The 24,472-nt window shown below is 41.9% G+C and overlaps 1 protein-coding gene across 1 annotated transcript; it reads left to right on the top strand.

The window, feature by feature from the left end:
* Nucleotides 1–5,305: 5,305 nt before the first annotated feature.
* On the top strand, nucleotides 5,306–13,056 carry LOC125445922 (chorion class B protein L11-like). The gene is made up of 3 exons (XM_048519363.1): nucleotides 5,306–5,444; nucleotides 10,097–10,102; nucleotides 12,335–13,056. Exons 1-3 carry the CDS (start codon nucleotides 5,306–5,308, stop codon nucleotides 12,922–12,924), a joined length of 735 nt encoding a protein of 244 aa, XP_048375320.1. The 3' UTR covers nucleotides 12,925–13,056.
* Nucleotides 13,057–24,472: the final 11,416 nt, after the last annotated feature.

The raw sequence follows: 24,472 nt of genomic DNA, 5'->3' as shown, positions 1-24,472 counted from the left end.
CCAGTCTCTTTCTTGCATTTCCAACATAGTGATGAGTGGACTGGATATATTTTTGCTAACTTATAGGGTGTTAAATACCATCTGTGTAAGAGTTTCAGGAAATTTTCCCTTAGTTCTAAGCTGGCAGAGAATTTACTGTGTATTTTAAAAGATTCCTCCCAGTCTCTTGATACTTGTATATCATATAAGTTTGAAATTCCTTTTGCCCAACCAATCATAACCTCCTTTCTACATTTTTTTTTCTTTTCTTTTCTCTGTTTGTAGTAACATAAGGAGTTTATATAGTCTGGTATATTTTATTTTATTTTACTTCATCCATCAATATTGTGTCTAGCTTTCCAGTATTTTCCTTTATTTATTTCCATGTATTTTTTTTTGTCTATTATCAGCTGTTGTCTTATCTGGTCATATGTAAACCAATGGCATTCTGCTTCTCCTATCTTAATATTTTCTCTAATTTTAAGTTGTGTTTCTTGATTATTCCATAGTAATATTTCTTTGTAGGTTAGCCATGGTTTATTATGTGCATTTTGAACACTTTGACAACTCTCTGTCCTTGATACCCAGTGTGGAATTTTGCTGTAAAAGTTGTATTTATATCTTTCCCAGATTGTTATTAAAGCTCTCCTTATTATATGATCTTTAAATTGTGTCAAATTACCTTTAATATTGGGCCATAAATATTCATGCCAGCCCGATATTTTGTTAAACCCTTCTAAATTAAGGAGTTCCTCGTTTTCCAAAGTAATCCATTCTTTAATCCATGTCAGGGCTGCAGCATCATGATATATCTGTAAGGCCTTTTCTGCATCGATAAAAGTTAAAGCACATTTTACATTTGGAGATCTATCTAGATATTCAATTGTATTTACCACTGTTCTTATATTTGCCTGTTTTTATATTTGCACTGTTCTTATATTTGCCTGTTTTTAATAAATCCTGTTTGATCGTTTTTAATATAGTAACGAATAATTTCCTGAATCCTTGTTGCCCATATAGATGAGAAGATTTTATAATCAACATTTGTTAGAGATATTGGTCTAAAATTCTCTACTGTCAAATTATCTTCTGTTGTTTTTGGTAGTAAAGTTATTATTGCATGTCTCCAGGAATCTGGTATCCTTCCAATATTTAAAATATTGTTACTCACCTCTTTTAATTTCGGACTTAAATTTTTTTGAAATGTCTTATAATATTTGGCTGTAAATCCATCTGGTCCTGGTGCTTTGTTTAATTTGGATTTACAAATAGCTTCCTGTATTTCTTCTGTATTTATAGGTCTATTAAGTTTTTCTAAATGAGTGGGGTTAATTATTTTTGGAATATTATTTTGGATATATTGTTCTATTAATTTGGAATTTTGTTCTTTTTGGTTATATAATTCAGAATAGTAGGTGTATATTTTTTTATTTGATGAGGGGAGGTTTCCCACCATTTCCCTTCCTTCAATTTTGTAATTAACCTTTGTTCTTTTTGTTGTTTTAGTTGAATATTAATCCACTTTCCTAAATTTTTGACATTATAAAAATTTTTCTGTCTAATTCTTTTAAATTTCTCTATTGCTTCAGATTGCCATTGGTCATGTATCATATCTTTGATAACTTGTATCTTGTGTTTTATTATTTTATTTTTGGGTTGCCTTCTCAGTTCTTCTAGCAAAGTAAGTTTTTTCATTAATTCTGTTTGTCTTTCTTTTTTCTTTTTTTGATTTCTGCTGACTTGATAATACCTCTCATGTACGCTTTATGGGCATCCCAAATTGTATTTATATCATCTATTGAATTATCATTAAATTGAAAATATTCTATTAGGTGTTTTTTACATTCTTCTATTACATTAGAATCATCTAGTATCCAATCGTTAAGTTTCCACTGATTAGAGCTTTCATAAAGGTATAGTAGCCAGCATAATGGATTGTGATCTGAAATTATCCTTGGTAAAATTGAGATATCTTTAGTTTTGGTTATAAATCATTGAGTTGAAAATACCATATCAATTCTAGATGAGCCTTTATGCCTATTGGGGAAAAAAGTGTAGTCTCTGGTAGAACCCCATTTTTCTCTCCAGACGTCTTTTAAATTTAAATTTTCTATAATGTCAAAAAATGATTTTGGAAGTTTGGCTGAATTATTTTTAGCCTTTTTCTTTCCGCTTTTTTTCTTCTCTGATTTATCTAATTCTGGATTTACAACACCATTAAAGTCACCAAGACATATAAGATTTTCATATTGATAGGTGAGTAGAGTGTTTTGTAATTCCTTGTAATATTCACTTTTATTATGGTTAGGTGCACATATTCCCACCACTAATGTTTTCAAATCTGAAATTATTACTTCTATTCCAATATATCTTGCCTGAGGATCCTTAAATATTAATTTAGGTTTTAAGTGTTGTTTTGCAAAAAATACCAATGCCTCTTTTTTTGGATTTGTAGGTAGTATGGAACAATTCTCCTAAAGAATCTTTTTGAATATATTTTTCATCTCCTGCCTTAAGATGTGTTTCTTGAAGACATATGAGTTCAGCTTTTTGTTTAAATAAGAGTTGAAATAATGTTTGCGCTTTCTCTGTGAGTTTGCGCCATTTATATTGCATGAAAATATTTTCATCTGCATAATTTATTAATCAAATTTTACTCCATTTATATGTGTTTATATATACAACACATTCTGTGAAAGTGTACTATTTTCACAGTTAATTTTGTTTTAAAATTATCTTCAACTAAACTATATCATCCAAAATACAAAGTTGTAGCACTTACCTTTAGATATCTTCTTATGACTACTGAAAAATACAAATCTAATAAAATTAGTCATGACAGATATTTGCAATCTGTTATAATGCATATGAAATGTGGAGGCAACCATTAAATAGCAGAATGAAATATATAGTTAGAGGAGATAATCAATTGATAATAAAGTCTATATCCTTGAAAGTTCATATTAATCATTTACTTCCTTGTTTTACTTCCCACATTGTTCTCCAGTTATTTTGTAAGCTCTTTTCTGAATCTTTGCATGAAGTCTTCCATTTTAAGCGTTGAGTCTATCACATATACTTTACTTCTAAAGGCAAAAGATAGTCCTTCTAGCATCTCCCACCTGAACTGTATATTTTTACGCCTTAAGGCATCTGCTAATGCATTATATGGTTTTCTTCTTCTTCTGATAGATGGTGGGATTTCTTTAAGGTGGGATTTCTTTAAGGTCACTTCATTATTGTCTATCTTCATTTTTTGCTTTGCTTGCTCCTTTAAGAGTGAGTCTCTTATTTCCTTTTTTGTAAATGTAATGATAATATCTTTTAGAGTGTTGTGCTCTTTGGCATACCTTGTATTGATTCTATATATTGTGTCTATTCCTGCATCAAGTTCCTCTGGCTCATAGCCTATATATTTTGCCATTATTTCGATGAGCTCCCCCCCCCCCAGTGATTCATTCCTTTCTTCTCTTAAACCTCTCAGTCTAATTGTTCTTTCTTTGCTTTTCAGTTCCAGAAGCATCATTTTATCCTCTAGGTTGCTAAACCTTTCTTCTCTATTTTCAAAATTTTCTTCTATTTTTGCTACTTGTTCCTTTAAATCCGTTATTTCTTGCTTATTAGACAAAATTCTTTCTTCTAACTTATTTAGTGCTGCTATTTCCTGTTTTACTTCTGCAAAATTATTCTTAACTTCCTCAAAGTTAGATTTCATATCTTTCTGGATATTTAATATGGCTTCCAAAAGATGCTCCATTTTAAAAGATGAATCAGATCCTTTCCTGATTGGGGGGGTGTCTTCCATCGTGACTATCTTCCCTTTAGACTTATTTGTATTAGCCATTTATTATTCAAGTTGTCTAAGGTAAATATTTCTATGAAAACTGAAAAGATAATTCATAAAGTTGTTAGTACACCTTCACCTAAAGTCAATTTAATGTAACATCTTCAAGTTATATTCTTTCCAATTTGGATAACTTTTAGAAGTTTCCCCTGTTTATCTGCAGTTACTTTTTCATTAACACTGAAACCACTTTAATTGTTTAAGCATTAACCCCCTTTCCCAATATGCAAAACTTTTTGTGAAGCTGTAAGCTTTAGGACTTATTTTCCTGAGTGATTCCCTGAATATTTTCAACCACCTTAGATTCAGTTATACAGAGAACAGCTGTATTTCTCTGCTATCTATACTCTTCAGTTTTACTTCCCCCCCCCCATTTTTTTTAAACTGGTACGTGCCAGAGCGGTTTGTTTTGGCTCTATCGTTACTCTGCTCTTCCCTTTCTATGCTAACTGTGCTGACTAATATCCAGGAATGCTCTAATTAGTCTTATTCCTTTTTTCCATTAAACTTACAGCCCAGAAACTCAAAACAGACTTCCCCAACTTTCTTAAAGTTGTTAATCAATTTCCAGTCCCACCGAAAAGAGAATAAATCACTTGTCCGTTTGCTAAAGAATCCGAGTTTATTTTCACTAAACGTTCAGGGGAAATTTACTACCCATGTCCCCGTAGCAGCTGCCTAACAACTTCCTTCTTTCTATTCTTCTCCACTACGGCAAGTACTTTCAAAAAAGTTATTTTTTACCTTATATGTAATTTAAGGTTCCAGTTACCTACAGGAATTTAATATTTATTTTTCTTAAATTATTCTGGTAATTATAAATTTAGCTGGAGCAGCGCTTGCTGCTTAGAGAGAGGCTCGTCTCCCTTGCTATTTGATACGTTTCCCTGTGTTACAGGGGGGAACAAAATTGTGGTTGTTTATATCCCCACAAAAATACTCACCCTGTTATATTTGGCAATGTTTGAGGATCCCTTCCAGCTTATGGAGAGTACCTCTCCTTTCCCCTTGGTGTGGGTTGCCTGGAAAATGTTCAAAGAGATTGGAGTTTTCACGGAACTCAAGCTCCGTGCTGCTGCTGCCTCCGCTGTTAAACCAGAAGTCCCTGCAATGGCTATTTTGTAACACATGTTCTGAAATGCTCTGACCATGTATTTTCAACAACAAGACTAGTAAGAAAATTCATGTTAGTACTTGGGTTTTAACTATGTATAGATTCCAAAAACATTTCTATTTTTAGTTTTTCACTGTGTTTTCCATTTTATCATTTGTAAGTCTTTTTCAGAAAGCCAGTGTGATACAGTGGATAAGAGTGGCAGAGTGGATTTGATACCCCTCTTCTCCAGAAGATGCCAATTGGCTCACGGGTGACCTTGGACCACTCAACATTCTCTCACAACTCTCAGAACTCTCTTAGCCTATGTGGACGCAGGCTATGACAACCCACTGCTGAATTTCTCTTAACTAAATTTCCCCCGTCAAATGTCCTGGGGCATTGCAATAGAAAATGGTATCGAAATGGATGTAGAACAATTCAGGGACTTCTATAGAATACCTGGACATTGTTCAACATCTGGATGGAGGGGGAACAGGCTGTACATGGAAAAGGATAAACAGGCCGGTCAGGAAGACAAACAAGAAAGAGAATGAGGTCTGACCGAGGGGAGCCAAGATTCATGGCACTTATCCTAGAGACTACGTTGCTATGTCAGTCAGAGTGATGCACATAGGAGCAAAAAATCCAAACTTCACATACACGCTACAAGGGTCAATGCTATCAGTCAGAGACCAGGAAAGGGATTTGGGCATCTTAGTTGATAGTTTCATGGGAATGTCAACTCAATGCACGGCAGCTGTGAAAAAGGCAAACTCTATGCAGGGGATAATAAGGAAAGGAGTTGATAATAAAACCGCAAGGATTGTCATGCCCTTATATAAAGCCGTGGTGCGACCGTACTTGGAGTACTGTGTTCAGTTCTGGTCGCCACATCTCAAAAAGGATATCGAAGAGACAGAAAAAGTGCAGAGAAGGGCAACGAGGATGATTGAGGGATTGGAGCACCTTCCTTATGAGGAGAGGCTGCAGCGTTTGGGACTCTTTAGTTTGGAGAGGAGGCGTCTGAGGGGGGATATGATTGAAGTCTATAAAATTATGCATGGGGTAGAAAATGTTGACAGAGAGAAATGTTTCTCTCTTTCTCACAATACTAGAACCAGGGGGCATTCATTGAAAATCCTGGGGGGAAGAATTAGGACTAATAAAAGGAAACACTTCTTCACACAACGTGTGATTGGTGTTTGGAATATGCTGCCACGGGAGGTGGTGATGGCCACTAACCTGGATAGCTTTAAAAAGGGCTTGGACAGATTTATGGAGGAGAAGTCAATCTATGGCTACTAATCTTGATCCTCCTTGATCTCAGATTGCAAATGCCTTAGCAGACCAAGTGCTCAGGAGCAGCAGCAGCAGCAGAAGGCCATTGCTTTCAGATCCTGCACGTGAATTCCCAAAGGCACCTGGTGGGGCACTGCGAGTAGTAGAGAGCTGGACTAGATGGACTCTGGTCTGATCCAGCAGGCTAGTTCTTATGTTCTTATGTAGAGGTATTTCCACAGAGGAAGCAGGTGTTCCTACCTTAGACCCTGCCACAGATTATGTGTGAAATAAGCAGTTCTGAAACCTGCATAAGGAGGCTAGTAATATATTCAGAACAATTGAATATATGTACACAATCCATTTTATCAGTGCCAACATTTTGGGCTGTGGATTACATATTTCTGTTTTTGGCCTTCATTCATGCCACTTGGTTGAACACCAGTTTCATAGGGCTCTATGGTTTAGTGGCCATCGCTGATGAAGATGAAAGAGTGTGAGAGACTGAGCTTTGGAGAGGAGTTCCATCCACTTGTTTTTCTTCCCACTCCCAAATTGATCTTGGGGGCGGATGCCATGAAGAAGAAAGCCTACATGAAAAGAAGCTGGGTACAATTATTCTACTATATAATAGCCGGGAGAGTCATATAGTTTTGAAGGTGATAATGCTCATAAATGTAGCAAGGTATTTCTTTGTACTCAAGAGGACATAATAAGTTTCTTCCTTAACTGGGTGTAAGCCGTTTTAGTTCCTTTGAATGTCTGCCAGGAATGTAAGATACAGATCAGGCTTTTCCTTATGATGTCTTGTTCTGCGAAAGGGTTATCCAAATCAGCAGAATGTGTTGCTGAGTCTCTGGCAATTTGTCCTTCATGTCTCACTGTCCAGCATTCCATGAGGTTGTTGTGTTGGATTGACCCCTCTGAGGAATTCATCCACTGTCGTTTCATGCTCTTTTGGTTTCCTTGAATGACCCTCGGATTCACTCTCTGAAGAGAAACTGTCAATTTCACCCCACACATTCCTTTTCCGTGAAATCCCAACCCACCTAATCCCAAGTATATTCCATCTCCAGTGCACATAGCATACAGAGTTTCCTCACCAGTTTATGAATAAGAAACCCAGTTCTGATAAGCAACAGATGACACTCACAAGGAATGTTACATTTGAATCTTGCCTATAGATTACATACTGGTTTTTTGATCCCTCCTCAAGTTAATTTTCAGAAGCCTGCCTGCACAAATTCAAAGGTCCATTAAAGAATAATGATAATTTGGTTACCTGGATATCACTCCATCTTGTTTTTCATAAGCGGGAACTTCAAAATCCAAGGTGGTAGCAACTGATTCTATATCATGTGGCACAGAAATGCCACCGGTCCAAGTCTGAGTCCATTATGACAGTAAATAATAATACAAGTATTTTATCAAGCAACTCTTGTGAAAGCATAATAAAAAAAATAAAACATAGCAACACATCTTACCTTGACATGTTTCTGAAGATGCCAGTCATAGATGAGGGGGAAACACTGATGGCAAAAGTTACCAGATCTCAACCAGACAGCCCAGAAAACCCCCAACAGCTAGTTGATTCTGACCATGACAGGGTTTGATAATACATAGTCCTGTTTTCCTTCCCTTTCTAAGAATGGCAATCCTCTGCCAAATAGACTGTATGTCAGCAGTAGTTCAGTATCATGACTCAGATAGTCTTCAATCAGTGACTCACTTATGTATGCTTTGCCAAGAAAGAGATGACTGAAAATTGGTGAATTCTTGGAACTTGCAGCAAAACCAGTCAACAAAAAACTTTTGCCAGAATAAGAAATATATATATATACTACACTATTGTTTTTCAGAAAGGGATGATTTAAAGGATGATTTTATGGTATTTTAATGTCATTGACAGCTTAATGCTTTTAATGTAATCGTTCAGCAGATGGGTTTAACATTCATCCTGAAAAGTATTAATACATCAGATAAATTCTATTGATTTTTTAAAATCAATAGGCTTGGGTCCAGGCAGAATTTTTTGCTCCTAGAAAGTACATCCACCAGTGGAACTTTGATGCTTCTCATTCATTCTAGCTCACTGATCTTCCTGAAATAGTGTTCCTTGAAGACACAGAACTATTTGCTGAATTACAAAGGGAATAAGATGTGTTTTCCTTTAATGACAAACACAGTCTGGATTCTGCTCATTTTATTCATATAAATTAGCATTTTTATTGCTAGTCTTTCTTTTGTTAGCACCCTCAAGAAGATCTTGCAGAAGTATGCTTCAAAATGAACAAAACAAATACATTTCTAATACAACATATTTGTTAATATTTGGTGTTCCCACAATAGACTTGGGCATGGGAATGTGTTTTGTTTCCTTTATTCAATTGCTGCTATTAATTAGAAAATTGATAGGTTCGCTAATGAGTTGCCGTAGATGCGTTTGTTTCATTTTTTTCTGTTGTGTTTCCTCTTTCTTAAGTCTTCTTTTGTCATTATTTGCCATTGATTTCAGAGGAAGAGACCTTTTTTTCACCAGGGATCTGTATCCTCATGGTCTTTCATCCAAATTTGAGACAGCTCCAAGGGGTGTCAGAACTATCCTAGAATAAGAAGAGTTTGGATTGATACCCTGATTTTCTCAACTCTAAAGGGTCTCAAAGCAACTTAAAAATCACCTTCCTTTCCCCTCCTCACAACAAACACCTCATGAAGCAGGGGGTGGGGCTGAGGCCCTTTCCGCACAGGCCATTTATGGCGCCCTGGGGACGGCAAAAACGGCGTCCCTAGGGAGCCGTTCGCACAGGCGGCACTGCTAAAACGCAGCAGCGCCGACCTGGCTCCCCTCCACCACCCCCAGGGCGGCGTCAGCCCGCCTCCAAAAACCTCCCTCCTAGAAGGAGGTTTTTGGAAAACAGCGCATTCCCAGCGGCGTGGTGTGAACGGCACCGCTGGGAACACCCTGTTTTCCCCGTCACTTTCCCACTCACCTCGTTGCCTTCATCACTCTACAGGACTGCTGAGACCCTCCCTCGCTGTCCTCCGACCTCTGGAGGTCGGGGGGCAGCGTGGGCGGGTCTTAGGAGTCTGGCAGGGCGACGAAGGCGACGAGGTGAGGGGGAGAGGGACGAGGAAGAGGCAACTCAGTGCGGAGCCACCTCTCCCGCGCCGCCCTCACCAGGGGCTGCTCGCACGCTGCTGTGCGAATGGCCCCCACCCCTCCACCGGCAGAATTCCTGCCGGTGCAGGGGCGCCCTTTCCGCTGTGCGGAAAGGGCCTGAGAGAGTTTTGAGAGAATACTGACTAGCCCAAAGTTAATCAGAAGGTTTCAGGGAAACAAATCCAGTTCAATATATAAGAGTCTGCCACTCATGTGGAGTAATGGGAAATCAAACACAGTTCTCCAGATTCAAGTTCACTGCTCTTAACCACTGGACAGCATTGGTCAAGTCAGCTACCCTCCTACAGCTTTCTCTCAGTATTATGAGCGCAGCATTTTCATTTGGGGACTTCAATCAGACTGTGGGGGGGGGGGATGGATACTCCTAAAGGCCCCACCATTAACAATGGTTTGCTTGCATGAAACATCCAAATTGACATCTATATCCAGTTTGGGCAAAGTTTGCTGCCATCTCAAATGTCTATAACATTCCCTGTTTGGTTTTTCACCTTCTCTGGCAAGCTGATGACAGCTGAATTCAGCTCCTGACTCAAGGTGCTTATTAATGTAATGCAAGTTAAATATCCTATAAGTTCTTTTGTAGGTAATTCCAAATTCTGGCCCAAAGGGGTGTAATTTAACCACTGGGGACGCTGTCAAAACTGTATAAAAGCTCAGAGTACCTTCCAGTCCCACAGTAGCTTCAACTGATTCTCTTTCCCTGCACTTCTCCTTCAAGAAGCAGGTAAGTAATCCCATGCTGGGTGAGGGGGGTATTTTCTCTTACAGATTCTCCAGGGGCTTTGTGACATATAAAGAGTTAAACCAACAGGAATGCTTCCAAAATTTTTCCCTCCTTCTAATATCCTCCTTGAATTTCAGGATCCAGATCCCCACACCTTGTTTTTCTGTGCTTTTGCCAAGCTTGTGTATGAGAGACACTTCCTGTTAACCTCATCATTCTGCAGAAATAGTTTCTGACGGTAGCTATGTCGTTCTGCAGTAGAACAGCCTCAATCTGGCAGAACCTTAAGAACATAAGAACATAAGAACAAGCCAGCTGGATCAGACCAGAGTCCATCTAGTCCAGCACTCTGCTACTCGCAGTGGCCCACCAGGTGCCTTTGGGAGCTCACGTGCAGGATGTGAAAGCAATGGCCTTCTGCTGCTGCTGCTGCTCCTGAGCACCTGGTCTGCTAAGGCATTTGCAATCTGAGATCAAGAAGGATCAAGATTGGTAGCCATAGATCAACTTCTCCTCCATAAATCTGTCCAAGCCCCTTTTAAAGCTATCCAGGTTAGTGGCCATCACCACCTCCTGTCGCAGCATATTCCAAACACCAATCACACGTTGTGTGAAGAAGTGTTTCCTTTAATTAGTCCTAATTCTTCCCCCCAGCATTTTCAATGAGTGCCCCCTGGTTCTAGTATTGTGAGAAAGAGATAAAAATTTCTCTCTGTCAACATTTTCTACCCCATGCATAATTTTATAGACTTCAATCATATCCCCCCTCAGATGTCTCCTCTCCAAACTAGAGTCCCAAACGCTGCAGCCTCTCTTCATAAGGAAGGTGCTCCAATCCCTCAATCATCCTCGTTGCCCTTCTCTGCACTTTTTCTATCCGATATCCTTTTTGAGATGTGGCGACCAGAAGCCCAACTAGATTTTTGAGAGATAAGATTTGAGAGAGAAAGAACCCTTGGTCAGTTATGGGTAAGACACTTTGATGAAGGGGGTCTTTGGTTCTCGGAAAGTAAGATTCAAGTCATGATCCCCAGAACTGAAGAATTTAGCCTTTCAGGTCATCCTAAAATCCTTCAGAATAGCTTCCCAATCTCATTGCTCAGCAAGCACTTCACTTTCGAGATTCCCATTGGCTGGGTTGTATTTTATTATCTCTCTTCCTTGAGTTTTCTGCAACCATTTATTACAGGGAATTGGTGGTAAACATAATTCCACACATTGGCTTGAGCTGATTATTAGGAAACCTCCAAGAATACTTCTGGAGATGACAAAATTTGTAACGTGAAGTCAGGGAAATAATTACAATGCACAAAAAAAGAGAGAAATGTATAGATATTCCAGAGTGAAATCTGAAACACTGAATGCCTTGCATTGGATCCCTGAGGCTGTGGGACATGATTTTTATCCTTCATTTTAGGCGCCACCCCCTTTTCTGTGGAGTTGTGAATGGTGTGTTTTGTCACATCTGTTATCCTCACAACATCTCTGTAAGTTTGTTTAGGCTAAGCACAATAACAATCCCAAGCTTATTTGTTGGGGTTTTCACAGCGGGAATCAACTGGCTGTTGTGGGTTTTCTGGGCTGCGCAGCCATGTCAAAACTGTATAAAATGAGGTCGTTTTTGCTTCTAATGTTACACTCATATCTGTGGCTGGAATCTTCAGAGGCATGAAGATTGCTAGTCATGAAAAGAGGTGTTTCTTTGCCATGGAGAGAAACGCATCTCACCGTGACATACCTCTGAAGATGCTAGCATAAGGTGTGGGTGAAATATTAGTACCAAAAAGTACCAGCCCACAGTGACACAGCCTGCAAAACAGCCAAGCTCATTTATTTATTTATTTGCTTATTCCTATTTTTATTCAAACCTTCCCGTCAAGACTCAGGATGGCTTCCAACATTTGTACAATTTGTACAACATAATAGCAAGCTCAAAGTCAGAGTATTAAGTACTATGCCACATTCTTATCGCCAACACTTGTCTGTGTGCCATCAATTCACAGTTGACTTATGAAAACTTCATAGGGTTTCCAAGGTAAGAATCATTCAGAGGTGGTTTATCACTGTCTGCATCTGTGTGGACTGAAAGAGTTCTGAGAGAATGGGGACTGATCCAAGTTCACCCAGAAGGCTTCATGTCGAGCAGAGAGAGAGGAATTCTGACTCTCCAGATAAGAATCTGCTTGTTTTCTGTGACTTACCCTTACCTCTTTCCTTCATGTTAAATTTCAGATCCTCTCCTTCAAGCCATGCCTGCCTCCTGTGGTCCAGAGTTTGCTGTCCCATCAATTGCCTCCACCCCAAGAGTTGGCTTTGGATCTGCCAATGTTGGCTGGAGAGGTCTCGGCTGTGGATATGATGGTCTGGGCTTAGCTCATGGTTATGGTCTTGGCTATGGATATGGAGGTCTGGGCTTAGCTCATGGTTATGGTCTTGGCTATGGATATGGAGGTCTGGGCTTAGCTCATGGTTATGGTCTCGGCTATGGTTACGGTCCTGCCGTGGCTGAAACGTCTGGAAGTCTTGGCACCCTGGCTGGAGTCATCCCTTCCTGCATCAACCAGATCCCACCCGCAGAAGTCGTGGTCCAGCCACCCCCTTCTGTTCTGACCATCCCAGGACCCATCCTCTCTGCCACTGGTGAACCAGTGGCTGTGGGAGGAAATGCTCCATGTGCCATTAGCGGTACTGGGGTGGCAGGACTTGGTTTCTATGGGGGGCTAGGAGGTCTTTATGGGGGCTTGGGTTCTCGTTTAGGCCTGAGGTATGGTGGATTCTTTGGACAGAGAGCTCTGCTGGGACGTCGTGCTAGCATCTGTTGATTCCCTGATTAAACCTGAAGAGAATGTCCAGATTGTTAAGAAATGACCAGGAACTGAAAGATGAATTCCATCTGCAACCTCTAAAAGTTATGCTAACAGAAATATAATTGGACTCAAGAGCTTTGCTTGATCATTGACCATCAATCTCTATCACCCCTTTTTTTCTTGTAAGCCACAAACCTAAGAGGAATGTTGATATTCTTTGTCTTGTTTATTTCCTGCTTCTTGTTCAAGCATGTTACTGAACTGCTTTTCCATTTTCATTAAAGCTCAGTCTGCATTTTATCATTTGTGTTTTGTTCCTCCATTATTATTATTTTTAATTTTTTATTTCCAACCAAAGATTACTAATATATACATCAATAATCAAGCTGTTACACAACATAAATATATAACAATTTAACAATCCTTACTAAATATAGATTATTATATAATATTAAAACTTTACATATTGTTATTAATTACACAAATATTTACCAAAAAAAAATTCCTATTTACTATATCCACTACTATCCGCTATCTATAACGATTCGTAAACCTTCTGTAATACACCATCAAGACAACTATCAGCAGACTAATACAAGTTCAATGTCCCCCATATTACACTAAATGAGTAATATCCCCCCCTTTGTTTCCTCCTGTAACATTGGTCATCCAGAAAGTCATTTTTAGCTATTTATCACTTAGAGAACAATTGGTGCCATTCATCCATTACTTCCTGTATTTATTTTTATACTTAATATAATGTTCAGTATGTAATATAGAGATGTTTGATATCATTTCCTCCATTATTGATAGCATGCCAAGAATCATTCTAACTTTTTGGGTTTCAATGGCTATTTCAGTTTTCCTCAGTTTGCTTTAATGGGCATTAAGCAGGAATATTCTGTCCTGACAATACTCAAGGAGAAAAAAAATGTTTCTGGGAAAGAAGCAATAAACTCATCAGATTACACGCAAAGAGGATATGAATTACCTTTATGGGGACCAATAGAGAGGAGGCTGATGAAATATTTGAACACCTTGTAGGAAGAGCCAATAGAGATGGCTACTGAGATAAGCTGAGTTTGCCATAAAGAATTTGGACACACTCCTAGATGGTGGTCAAAGATCTCAGCAAGGGAACCTGACTGCTTGTCCACATGTAAAACTAGAAAGTGGGACAGTTGGTTGCCTGAAGAAGCAATGTGTGAAGCAGTTCACATGTTCACAGTCAAGCACACATACACACAGAGAGAGAACCTCTATGTGTGCCTGAAACTGTGGATAGAGAAAGCAAAGACAGAACTTACATGGGAGCAGGGACCAAAGTAAGGCAAGAGACAACTGGGACAGGTCTCTTGCACACACAAACTGATCACAAGAACCTTTTCGATAATCTCGAGTGAGATCAGAATGGCGGATAAAAGACCAGGATAACACATGAGCCAGTAGAGTTCTTATAATGTCATGTGCATTAAAAAAAACTCAAAAGAAGAAAGTACAAAAATATCAACTGCCACATAACAAACAGAACAAATGGGAGAAAATGGTGATATAACTTCTGCATCACAGATATTCAAATCAGCTCAGCAAGGCCCTTTCCATTCCTTGGTTCAGTTAATTTTATTTATCATTAGATCTCAGGCAGCCCAGTCCATATGGACTGGGGGCTGAATCCTCAAAGGCAATGGCAGAGGGCCATGCTGCTGACACATTTGGCTCCTCTGCCAGTGCAAAGGGAATAGCCACCAGAAGAGGGGGGAGAGGTATAACCTCTATCTGTGGGTTCTGTGGGGCAGAACTTGGAATGAGTTTGCAACAACAAATTTTAAAAACAAAATGGTTTACTTTCTTAACATATAACAAACATCAACATTTAACGTTACACTTCAAGGTCCTGTTCAGGTTGCATTTTCAAGTCCTTATATTTACAGTCTACTGATACTGCCAAGTCCAATTCTTCTTTGCAAGTGGGTCGGCTCCTGAAGACTCCAAGGACTTGATGAACAGGATTCAACAGGATGAAGGTTTCCAGGAGAATTCTCATTCATTACAAACACAAAAAAACCCGAAAACAATAAACTCCAACATTTACAACATAGCAAAAATAAACAACTACCTTCCCACTAGTTCCCAACAAGATTGCAGTTACCTTAACAAGGTGTTAAGGGCTTATACAAACCAAGGTCTGAGTCTGGTAGCCTTGTCTCCTCCAAACGACATGAGCTCTGCAGCCTTCTGTTGCTTTGAGTCTCCACCCCTTTCTGGGTCAACCCATTCTGAGCATGGGGGCTGGGCAGTTGTGCCCAGCCACTGCTCAGCTTTGTAGCATCAATACTCAGAGGTCTGGGCCACTGCAAAGCAACACCAGCATCCTCTCGGATGCCACCATGAGGGGGGAAGGGTTGTTGAGCAGGGACATTCCCAGGGTTGGACCCATCATTAGTAGCCTTCCACCAGCATTCCAGCTGAGGGACACCAGCCACTGGACCTGCAGGCCTACACCATACAAATGTGTGGTATAAGCCTGTTTGGCTTATGGGGTGATTCAGAAGATCAGAGTGCTCCCTTCTTTTCTCCATCACCTGATGCCTCTTTGAAGCACCACCTCTGACTGTCTCCACACACACACCCATCTGTATTGCACTCTAGACATCTTTGTGCCCATTCTTGTATGGATGGAGCTGTTTCTCACTTCTAGTGTCTGGCAAAAACGATTCTAGCTGCCATCATGAGATGCCCCTGGTATACCGGGGAGCTATGGCTAATGAAGCAAGAGCTAAGATGAGTAGAGAGACGTTGGTGGATAACTGCCAGGGTCTCTTATAGCACATTTGTGAAGTCCTATGAGGCGGCTGTGAAGGCTGTGAAGAAGAAATTCTCAGCTGGCACAATTGTCTAGGCTTACTTTCCTTGTGATGGCATCTAAAAGTGTTAGTGGTTCAACTGTTGGTTGTGAGGCTTTTGGAGCTTTTTTTCACCCTGCCATGACCTACCTGCAGCTATTGATGCAGTAAGGAAACTGGAAGCCCCTTGGCCATCTTCAGGTCCTATATTGGACCATTTCAGCTTTCTCTCCCAGGTCTATGTGGACGATGTACTAACAGCTGTGAAGCTGATGACCTGGCTTCTGAATCCATGCCCACTATGACTGGTTAGAGGTGGTGGAAATGAGGTGTGGAAATTATCAATCTCCTTGAAATCAGGGGTTTTCCTAGGGAGTCTAAAAGAGGTGTTGGTACAACTCCTCTTAACGAAAACATTATTGGATCTTTCAGATCCAGACAATAACCACCCAGTATCAAATTTCTCATTTTGGGGCAAAGTAGCTGAAACAGTGGGCATAGCCTTGCAATACAAGCAGCAGTGGCGTAGGAGGTTAAGAGCTCGTGTATCTAATCTGGAGGAACCAGGTTTGATTCCCCACTGTGCCGCCTGAGCTGTGGAGGCTTATCTGGGAATTCAGATTAGCCTGTACACTCCCACACACGCCAACTGGGTGACCTTGGGCTAGTTACACCTTCTTGGAGCTCTCTCAGCCCCACCCACCTCACAGGGTGTTTGTTGTGAGGGGGGAGGGCAAGGAGATTGTAAGCCCCTTTGAGTCTCCTGCAGGAGAGAAAGGGGGGATATAAATCCAAACTCCTCCTCCTCCTCCTCCTCTTCTTCTTCTTCTCCTTCTTCTTCTTCTTCTTCTTCTTCTTCTCCTTCTTCTTCTTCTTCTTCTTCTTCTTCTTCATTTGTCCAGAATCAGGGACTGTGGGTGGTACTTGAGGAGAGGGTGTCCTGGTGACATCGTTTGCTTTGCAAGGGAAAATCTTCTCTTCAATTATATTTTATATTGATATGTGACTCCTGGCAGAGTGGGTTTGGAATTCTGAGCTGAGGTGCCATCAGTATGCTGATGATAGCCAGCTTTTTCTGTTGATGGCCACCACCTCTGATGTTTCCATAACACCCAGTTGATTCCAGCTGTGAAAGCCTTCAACAATACATTAGTTCAGTTCTATTTTCATACTGACCCTAGGTTATAGCAGAGTCAAAGACATGGAATTTCAAAAGACACGATCAAAAGTACATGTGTACAAGTCAGTCTTCACACAACTGGTAAACTGACACTTGTGCTCCATGGAGATTCCATTTCCTCTTCTACCTTTAATGCTATTACTTGTTCCACACATGCAAACAAATCTAAATAGGAAGAGGAACTACCACAGGCATGCACACTATAGTATTCTCTTCCTTTTTATCATTAATAGTAAAATCTTCTTGTTTCATTAGTAGACTGATGTATTGCTATAATAGTCTAATCTCCATGTCTCATGATAGATAGAACCTCAGTGCATATCAGAACTGTGTAACCTTCCTTTTCCTCAAAAATTGTCAGAAGAGGGGCTGTAGATCAGAGGTAGAGTATCTACTTGGCATACAAAAGATGCTAGATTTGATGTCTCACATCTCTGCTTAAGGGAACCAGGCAGCAGCTGATGTGAAAGGTACCTTCAGCCTGATACTCTGGAGAGCTGCTGCCAGTCAGAGTAGAAAAGATTGAACTTGATTCAAACTTGGTCCAATTCTGTGCAAGGCAGCTTCATGTGTGGCTCAACTGGAAATCTCCAAATTTTACAGAGTTTTTTTCTTTCTTACTAGCCCTCTCAACAAAATATCTAAAAGCAGATGTCATACCTGAAACAGTTTGGCTAATGTCCTGAAATAATGTTTCTTTTGGGTGGGAGAACCTATTTGCCATAAATAATTTCAGTTATCAAAGGCCGTTTCTGCACGGCCAGGAGGCGCCCCCACGCCGGCAGGAGTTCTGCCGGCGTGGGGGCGGGAGCCTGCTCGCACGCAAGTGTGCGAGCAGGCGAAGGGGAGGCCGGCAGACGGCAGGCGGCTCCGCACGGAGCCGCCTCTGCGCCCTCCCCCACCCCACTCACGGTGTCCTCCTGCGTGCGCCTGCGGGGCGTGCAGCCCGCCCACGCTGCCCTCCGACCCCTGGAGGTCGGAGGGACGGGTGGAAGCGGGGCTGCGACGCCCCGCAGGCAGGTGATGACACCGTGAGTGGGCCGGAGACGGAGACAGCGTCTTCCGGCGGCGCGATTACGCACAGCGCCGCGGGAAGGCGGCTCCCTCTAACAACAACCCTTTAAAGGGTTGTTGTTTAGGGCGGCTTGACGCCGCCCTGGGGGGAGGGAAGCGCATTCAGGTCGCCGCTGCTGCGTTGCAGCAGCGGCACCTGTGCGAACGGCGGCCTGGGGGCGCCTTCTTTGGCGCCCCCAGGCCGTCATTAATGGGCCGTGCAGAAACGGCCAAACACTCTTGGATTCACTTCAAATTCCTTGGATGATCCTCTTGTGCAAATCTCTGTTCTCTGGGTGAAAAAGACCTACTTGCGAATTTCCCAGTTGACTGCAAATGAGATTCTAATCGTCCTATTACAGCCCGTAAAGAGTCCAATAAAATGTAGCTCACAACATTCTCAGTGCAAGAAGGTTGTTGTATCTTGTAGGTCCCTGAAGGAATCTAATAAAAATCCACACTGAACCTTGAGAAAAGCTGACTGTAGCAGTTCCTAGAACCAATCCAAGGCCCTTTCCACACGGCGGAAAGGGTGCCTCTCCACCGGCAGAAATTACACAGGAGCATGTGAGTGGCCCTGCAGAGGCTGGCGCAGAAGAGGCGGTTCCGCACAGAGCCGCCTCTTCTGCATCCTCTCCCCACTTACCTCGTCCTCCAGCGTTGGTCTGGAGGGCTGCAGGGACCCGCCCATGGGTCAGAGGGCAGCGTGGGCGGGTCTCAGCAGCCCTCCAGACCAATGCTGGAGGACGAGGTGAGTGTGGGGGGACAGGAAAGTGGCATCTTCGCTGGGAAGGAAGGTGGAAAGCGGCGCCTTCACGCCACTCGGGACCGCACAGGTCAGCATTGCTGCATTGCAGCAGCGCTGCCTCTGTGAACAGCTCCCCGGGGACCAGTGTTTTTCTGTCCCTGGGCCGCTGTTTTTGGCCCCGTGCGGAAAGGGCCCATCAGTGATTCTTAGGCTGATTCCGCATGGGCCAAAAACAGCAGTGTGAAAACGTTGTGAAAATGTTGTAAAAGGGTTTAAAACAGTGTAAAAGGGTTTATACTGTTTTCACACCGTTTTCACACAGCTGTTTTTGGCCCATGCGGAATCAGTCTTAGATTCAATCCAAAACACACTGAGCAGTAATTGACATGTTTTTCCTAATAAGCTTCCTCAGCAGATTACCTTAAGTACTGAACATTTGCCTCGATTTAATCATAGGAAATGGAATATGAAAATGAAAAAAATATATAGCTAACTTCTAAATATTATAGACACTAGAAAAAGGCAATAAATACGTCAAATACCATACATTACAATGTACAAAATCCATACTTGAATACGAATATATTAGTCAAAAGCTAAGCAACATGCAATGTGCAATTACCGGTAACTCAACCTACTGCATGCATGTAAGATAAAAAACAATTAGATCCATCTGTATGTATCTCACACTGTCATTAAAGGGGAAGGAACACACTATCATAATAGCAGAATCAATATTTTTCTTATCAAAATATACCATATACTATCCGACGACAAGATAAACAACCTGTGCAATCTATACAAAAATGATAATATATCTCTTGATCTTCTTCGCAGTATACATTGGAAGCATTTCAAGAAGGCAACAGAAAAAAAGATGTACATGTACAAAAAACACCCTGGAAATATCAATTTCAAAATTAAGACCACCTAAAATGACTCCTAAACCGAAAGATCCATTTTGCTTCCCTTTGCATGAGATGCCTTTCGATAATGATCCATGTATATGATAAGATGTAGCAACGGATAAGATGTAACAACATTCTTGTACTGAGAACTTTGTGAGCTATATTTTGTTGGACTCTTGATCAGTTGTATTAGGATGATCAGATACTTGCTTGTAGTGAATCAAGAACTTTGCATGCAGATCATTTCATCCCAGAGGACAGAGACTGTTTATGTTCCTGAGAGGTGCACCAACTGTGGTCGTATAGCTCACTGCTTAAGTTCCTGATTGTATTGGATTTAGGGAGTTTCTGGCATGGGGGGGGGGGGGTTGTTGCACTTTTACATGTCTTTGGCCCCTTCCGCACAGGCAGAATAATATACTTTCAATCCACTTTCACAATTGTTTGCAAGTGGATTTTGCTATTCTGCACAGCTGCAAAGTGCACTGAAAGTGGATTGAAAGTGCATTATTCTGCGTGTGCGGAAGAGGCCTTTGTTAAATCACACATTGCACATGTCATTCTTAGGGTGTTTTTTTCAGCAGCCTGAAACATGGTGATTTTTGTTCTGTTTCCTGTTGTGTTTCCACACCATGCTTCAACATTGTTTTGTTTTAATGTTTTCTCCGAGGTATGGTGGCCATAGTGTAACCTCTATCTGTGGGTTCTGTGGGGCAGAACTTGGATTGAGTTTGCAACAACACATTTTAAAAACAAAATGGTTTACTTTCTTAACATATAACATCAAACATCAACATTTAACATCACACTTCAAGGTCCTGTTCAGGTTGCACTTCAAGTCCTTCTAGTTACAGTCTTCTGATATTGCCAAGTCCAATTCTTCCTGCAAGTGGTTTGGCTCCTGAAGACTCCAAGGGCTTGGTGAACAGGATTCAACATGATGAAGGTTTCCAGGAGAACTCTCACCCATTACAAACACACAAAAAACCCTGAAACAACAAACGCCAACATTTACAACATAGCAAAAATAAACAACTACCTTCCCAGCAGTTCCCAACAACATTGCAGTTACCTTAACAAGGTGTTAAGGGCTTATACAAACCAAGGTCCGAGTCTGGTAGCCTTGTCTCCTCCAAACTACATGAGGTCTGCAGCCTCCTGCTGCTTTCAGTCTCCACCCCTTTCTGGGTCAACCCATTCTGAGCATGGGGGTTACAATGAAGATGAAAGAGTGTGAGCAAGAGAGGCTGGACTTTGGAGAGGAGTTTCATCCACTTGTTTTTCTTCCCACTCCCAAATCGATCCAGGGGGTGGATGCCATGAAGAAGAAAGCCTACATGAAAAGAAGATGTTTACAATTATTCTACTATATAATAGCCTGGAGAGTCATTTAGTGTTTAAGGTGATAATGCTCATAAATGGGCCACGGTATTTGTTTGTACTCAAGAGGACATAATAAGTTTCTTCCTGAACTGGGTGTAAGAAGTTTTCGTTCCTTTGAACATCTGCCAGGAATGCAAGATACAGATCAGGCCTTTTCTTGTGATGTCTTCATCTGCGAAAGCATTATCCCCATCAGCAGGATCGGTTGCTGAGTCTCTGGCAGTTTGTCCTTTATGTCTCACTGTCCGGCATTCCATGAGTCCTTTCATGCTCTTTTGGTTTCTCCCAATGATCATTGGATTTTCTCTCTGAAGCGAAGCTGTCAATTCCACCCCAGTGTTCCCTTTTCATGAAGTCTCATGCCACCTAATCCCATGTATGTTCTGTCTCCTGTGCTCATAGCGTGGAATGTTTCCTCAGCAGTTGATAAATATGAAGCCCAATTCCGGTAAGCAACAGATGGCACTCACAAGGAACGTTACAACTGAATCTAAGGTCGAATCCCCACTACCGTCTTAGCCAGGTTTCAGAACACAAACTAACCAGGTTTGAGGTTGTTAGTGTTTTGAAACCTGGCTAAGACGGTAGTGGGGATTCGACCTAAGCTGCAGATCATAGAGTTTTGTGATCCCTCCTCAGATTATAATGTTCAGAAGCCTGTTCAGTTCAAAGGTCACATAAAGTAATGATTGATTTAGTTACCTGGATATCATTCCATCTTGTTTTGCATAAGCGGGAACTTCAGAATCGAAGGTAGTGGCAGCTGATTCTGTATGATGTGACACAAGAAGACCTCTGGACCAAGTCTGAGTCCATGATGGTTGTGGACAATAATACAAATGTTTTATCAAACAACTCTGGTGCAACACACAGTTCGCTTTCATTGGAGTCATGAAACTGTTGATTATGTATGTACGTGTTGTGGGGCATGAATTTGTACTTCATTTTAGGCCCTTTCTCTTCTGTGGAGTCGTGAACAGTGTGTTTTCTCACGCCTGTATCCTAATAATGTCTCTGTAAGGCTAAGCAGTGGTGACAAGCACAAGCTTATTTATTGATGGCTTTCATGTCAGGAATCAACTGGCTGTTGTGGGTTTTTAGAGTTGTGTCGCCCGTGGTCTTGTAGTTTTTGCTCCTAACATTTCACCTACATCTATGGTTGGCATCTTCAGAAGCATGTCATAGTGAGACGTGTTTCTGTGCTATGGAGAGAAACACATATTACCATGCCATTCCTTGGAATGTGCTAACCATAGATCCAGGTGAAACATTGGGAACAAAAACAACCCCCAGTTCACAACCCACAACAGCCAGTTGATACTGGCCACAACACTAGAACCAGGGGGCATTCATTGAAAATGCTGGGGGGAAGAATTAGGACTAATAAAAGGAAACACTTCTTCACACAACGTGTGATTGGTGTTTGGAATATGCTGCCACAGGAGGTGGTGATGGCAACTAACCTGGGCTCATTCCGCACATGCAGAATAATGCACTTTCAAACTGCTTTCAGTGCTCTTTGAAGCTGTGTGGAATGGCAAAATCCACTTGCAAACAGTTGTGAAAGTGATTTGAAAACACATCATTTTGCGTGTGCGGAAGGAGCCCTGGATAGCTTTAAAAAGGGCTTGGACAGATTTATGAAGGAGAAGTCGATCTATGGCTACCAATCTTGATCTGCCTTGATCTCAGATTGCAAATGCCTTGGCAGACCAGGTGCTCAAGAGCAACAGCAGCAGAAGGCCATTGCTTTCACCTCCTGCATGTGAGCTCCCAAAGGCACCTGGTGGGCCACTGCGAGTAGCAGAGTGCTGGACTAGATGGACTCTGGTCTGATCCAGCAGGCTACTTCTTATGTTCTTATGTTCTTAAAGTATTTGACAATATGTAGTCTTCTTTTCCTTTTCTTTCTTTGAATGGCTAATCCTCTGACAAATAGAATATGCATCAGCAGTCATTCATAATTACTCAAAAAGACTTCATTCAATGACCTACCTATGGATTTTTCACCAAGAAGTCAAGTACTGACATTTTGTCATATGCAGCAAAACCAGTCACCAAAATACTTCTGCTATATTGCTTCTACTGTTTGTTTTTAAGAAAGTCATCACAAGGGAAGAATCCCTTACTGGAAGGGAAACAGCTCCCTACTCCAAAGATTTTACAATGTAAAGAAGATCAAGCTAAAGGTCCACATAATCCAGCATCTGATTTCTCTTGTGGGACAACCAAATACCTCTAAAATAACAATGGCACAGAAACCAGAGCCTCAGCAGGGAAGTGAGGCCATAGAGACTATCCTCTGGGGCTGCTTTTTCCCCAGGAGAATCAACCTCTGTAATCTGAAAATTAGTTGTAACTTTGCGATGACTCCTGGGCTGTTTCCGCACGAGCGGAATACAGCGACCCAGGGACGCTAAAAACAGCGTCCCTGGGGAGGGGTTCGCATGGCCGTCGCTGCTGCATCGCAGCAGCGACAGCCTTGCAACCCCCGAGCGGCGCAAAGTTGGTGTTTCCGAACCTCGCTCCCTGAGTGAGATATTTTGGAAACAGTGGCTTTCAAATGCTGCCGTGTGAATGGCAGCAGCTGGAAGGTGCCATTCCCCTTTCCCAAATGCCTTACCTTCCCTCCGACCTTCCAGCGTGTCGTCCAGGCCTGGGGACATGCCCCCCTGCCCTGCAATTCCAGAGCTGTCGCGCAAGGCAGGGGGGCGTGTCCCCTGGCCTGGGCGATGCGCCGGAAGGTCGGAGGGAAGGTAAGGCGTTCGGGCGATGGCACAGCACTGCGCCGTCTTCCCTGCCCCTACCGGGACTGTTTGTGCTAACGGTCCCAGGGGGGTGCGTCGGCGTCGTATACACCGATGCACCCCCCCGATCGTGGCCATGTGAAAACGGCCCTGGATTCACGTGGAGGTTAACAATTCTACTCTGGAACAACAAGGGCATAAAGACTAAAGCATTACCATGTTGCTGCCCCTCCACAATCAGTGTTCAGAGGTACATCAGTTGTGGACATTTTGGTTCCACGTAGCAGTCATGTTTCACAAATATTCCTTGCTGAATCTATTGAAATGCTGTTCATATATGTTGAGGGCTTCTATAAGTGAAGTCATCCCATGCCCTCTTTCAATCCCTCAGACTCTTTCAGCTCGGGCGAATAACATCACTCTGGGGACAGTAAAAACACTGTCCTGGGGTACTGTTTGCACAGGAGGCGCTGCTGCAATGCAGGAGGCATCCTGGCTGCCCCTGAGTGGCACGAAGGCGCCGCTTACAAACCTCACTAATTGAGCAAGGTTTTTGAAAAGCGGTGTCTTCTCACCAGCGTGGTGCAAACAGCACTGGCACAAAGACGCCATTTTTCCCGTCCCTTCCACTGACCTTCCCATCCAGCACTGCTCTGGAGGGCTGGAGGGACACACCCACGCTTCCCTCTGACCCCTGGAGG

This window comes from Sphaerodactylus townsendi, linkage group LG01 (assembly GCF_021028975.2).
Source record: "Sphaerodactylus townsendi isolate TG3544 linkage group LG01, MPM_Stown_v2.3, whole genome shotgun sequence".
Classification (NCBI taxonomy): domain Eukaryota; kingdom Metazoa; phylum Chordata; class Lepidosauria; order Squamata; family Sphaerodactylidae; genus Sphaerodactylus; species Sphaerodactylus townsendi.
Note: the sequence above shows the minus strand (reverse complement) of the source record. Positions and strands in the feature narration are given on the sequence as shown.

Coding starts and splice junctions, on each gene's coding strand:
- LOC125445922 (XM_048519363.1), top strand. CDS start 5,306: ATGTCCTGGGGCATTGCAATAGAAAATGGTATCGAAATGGATGTAGAA.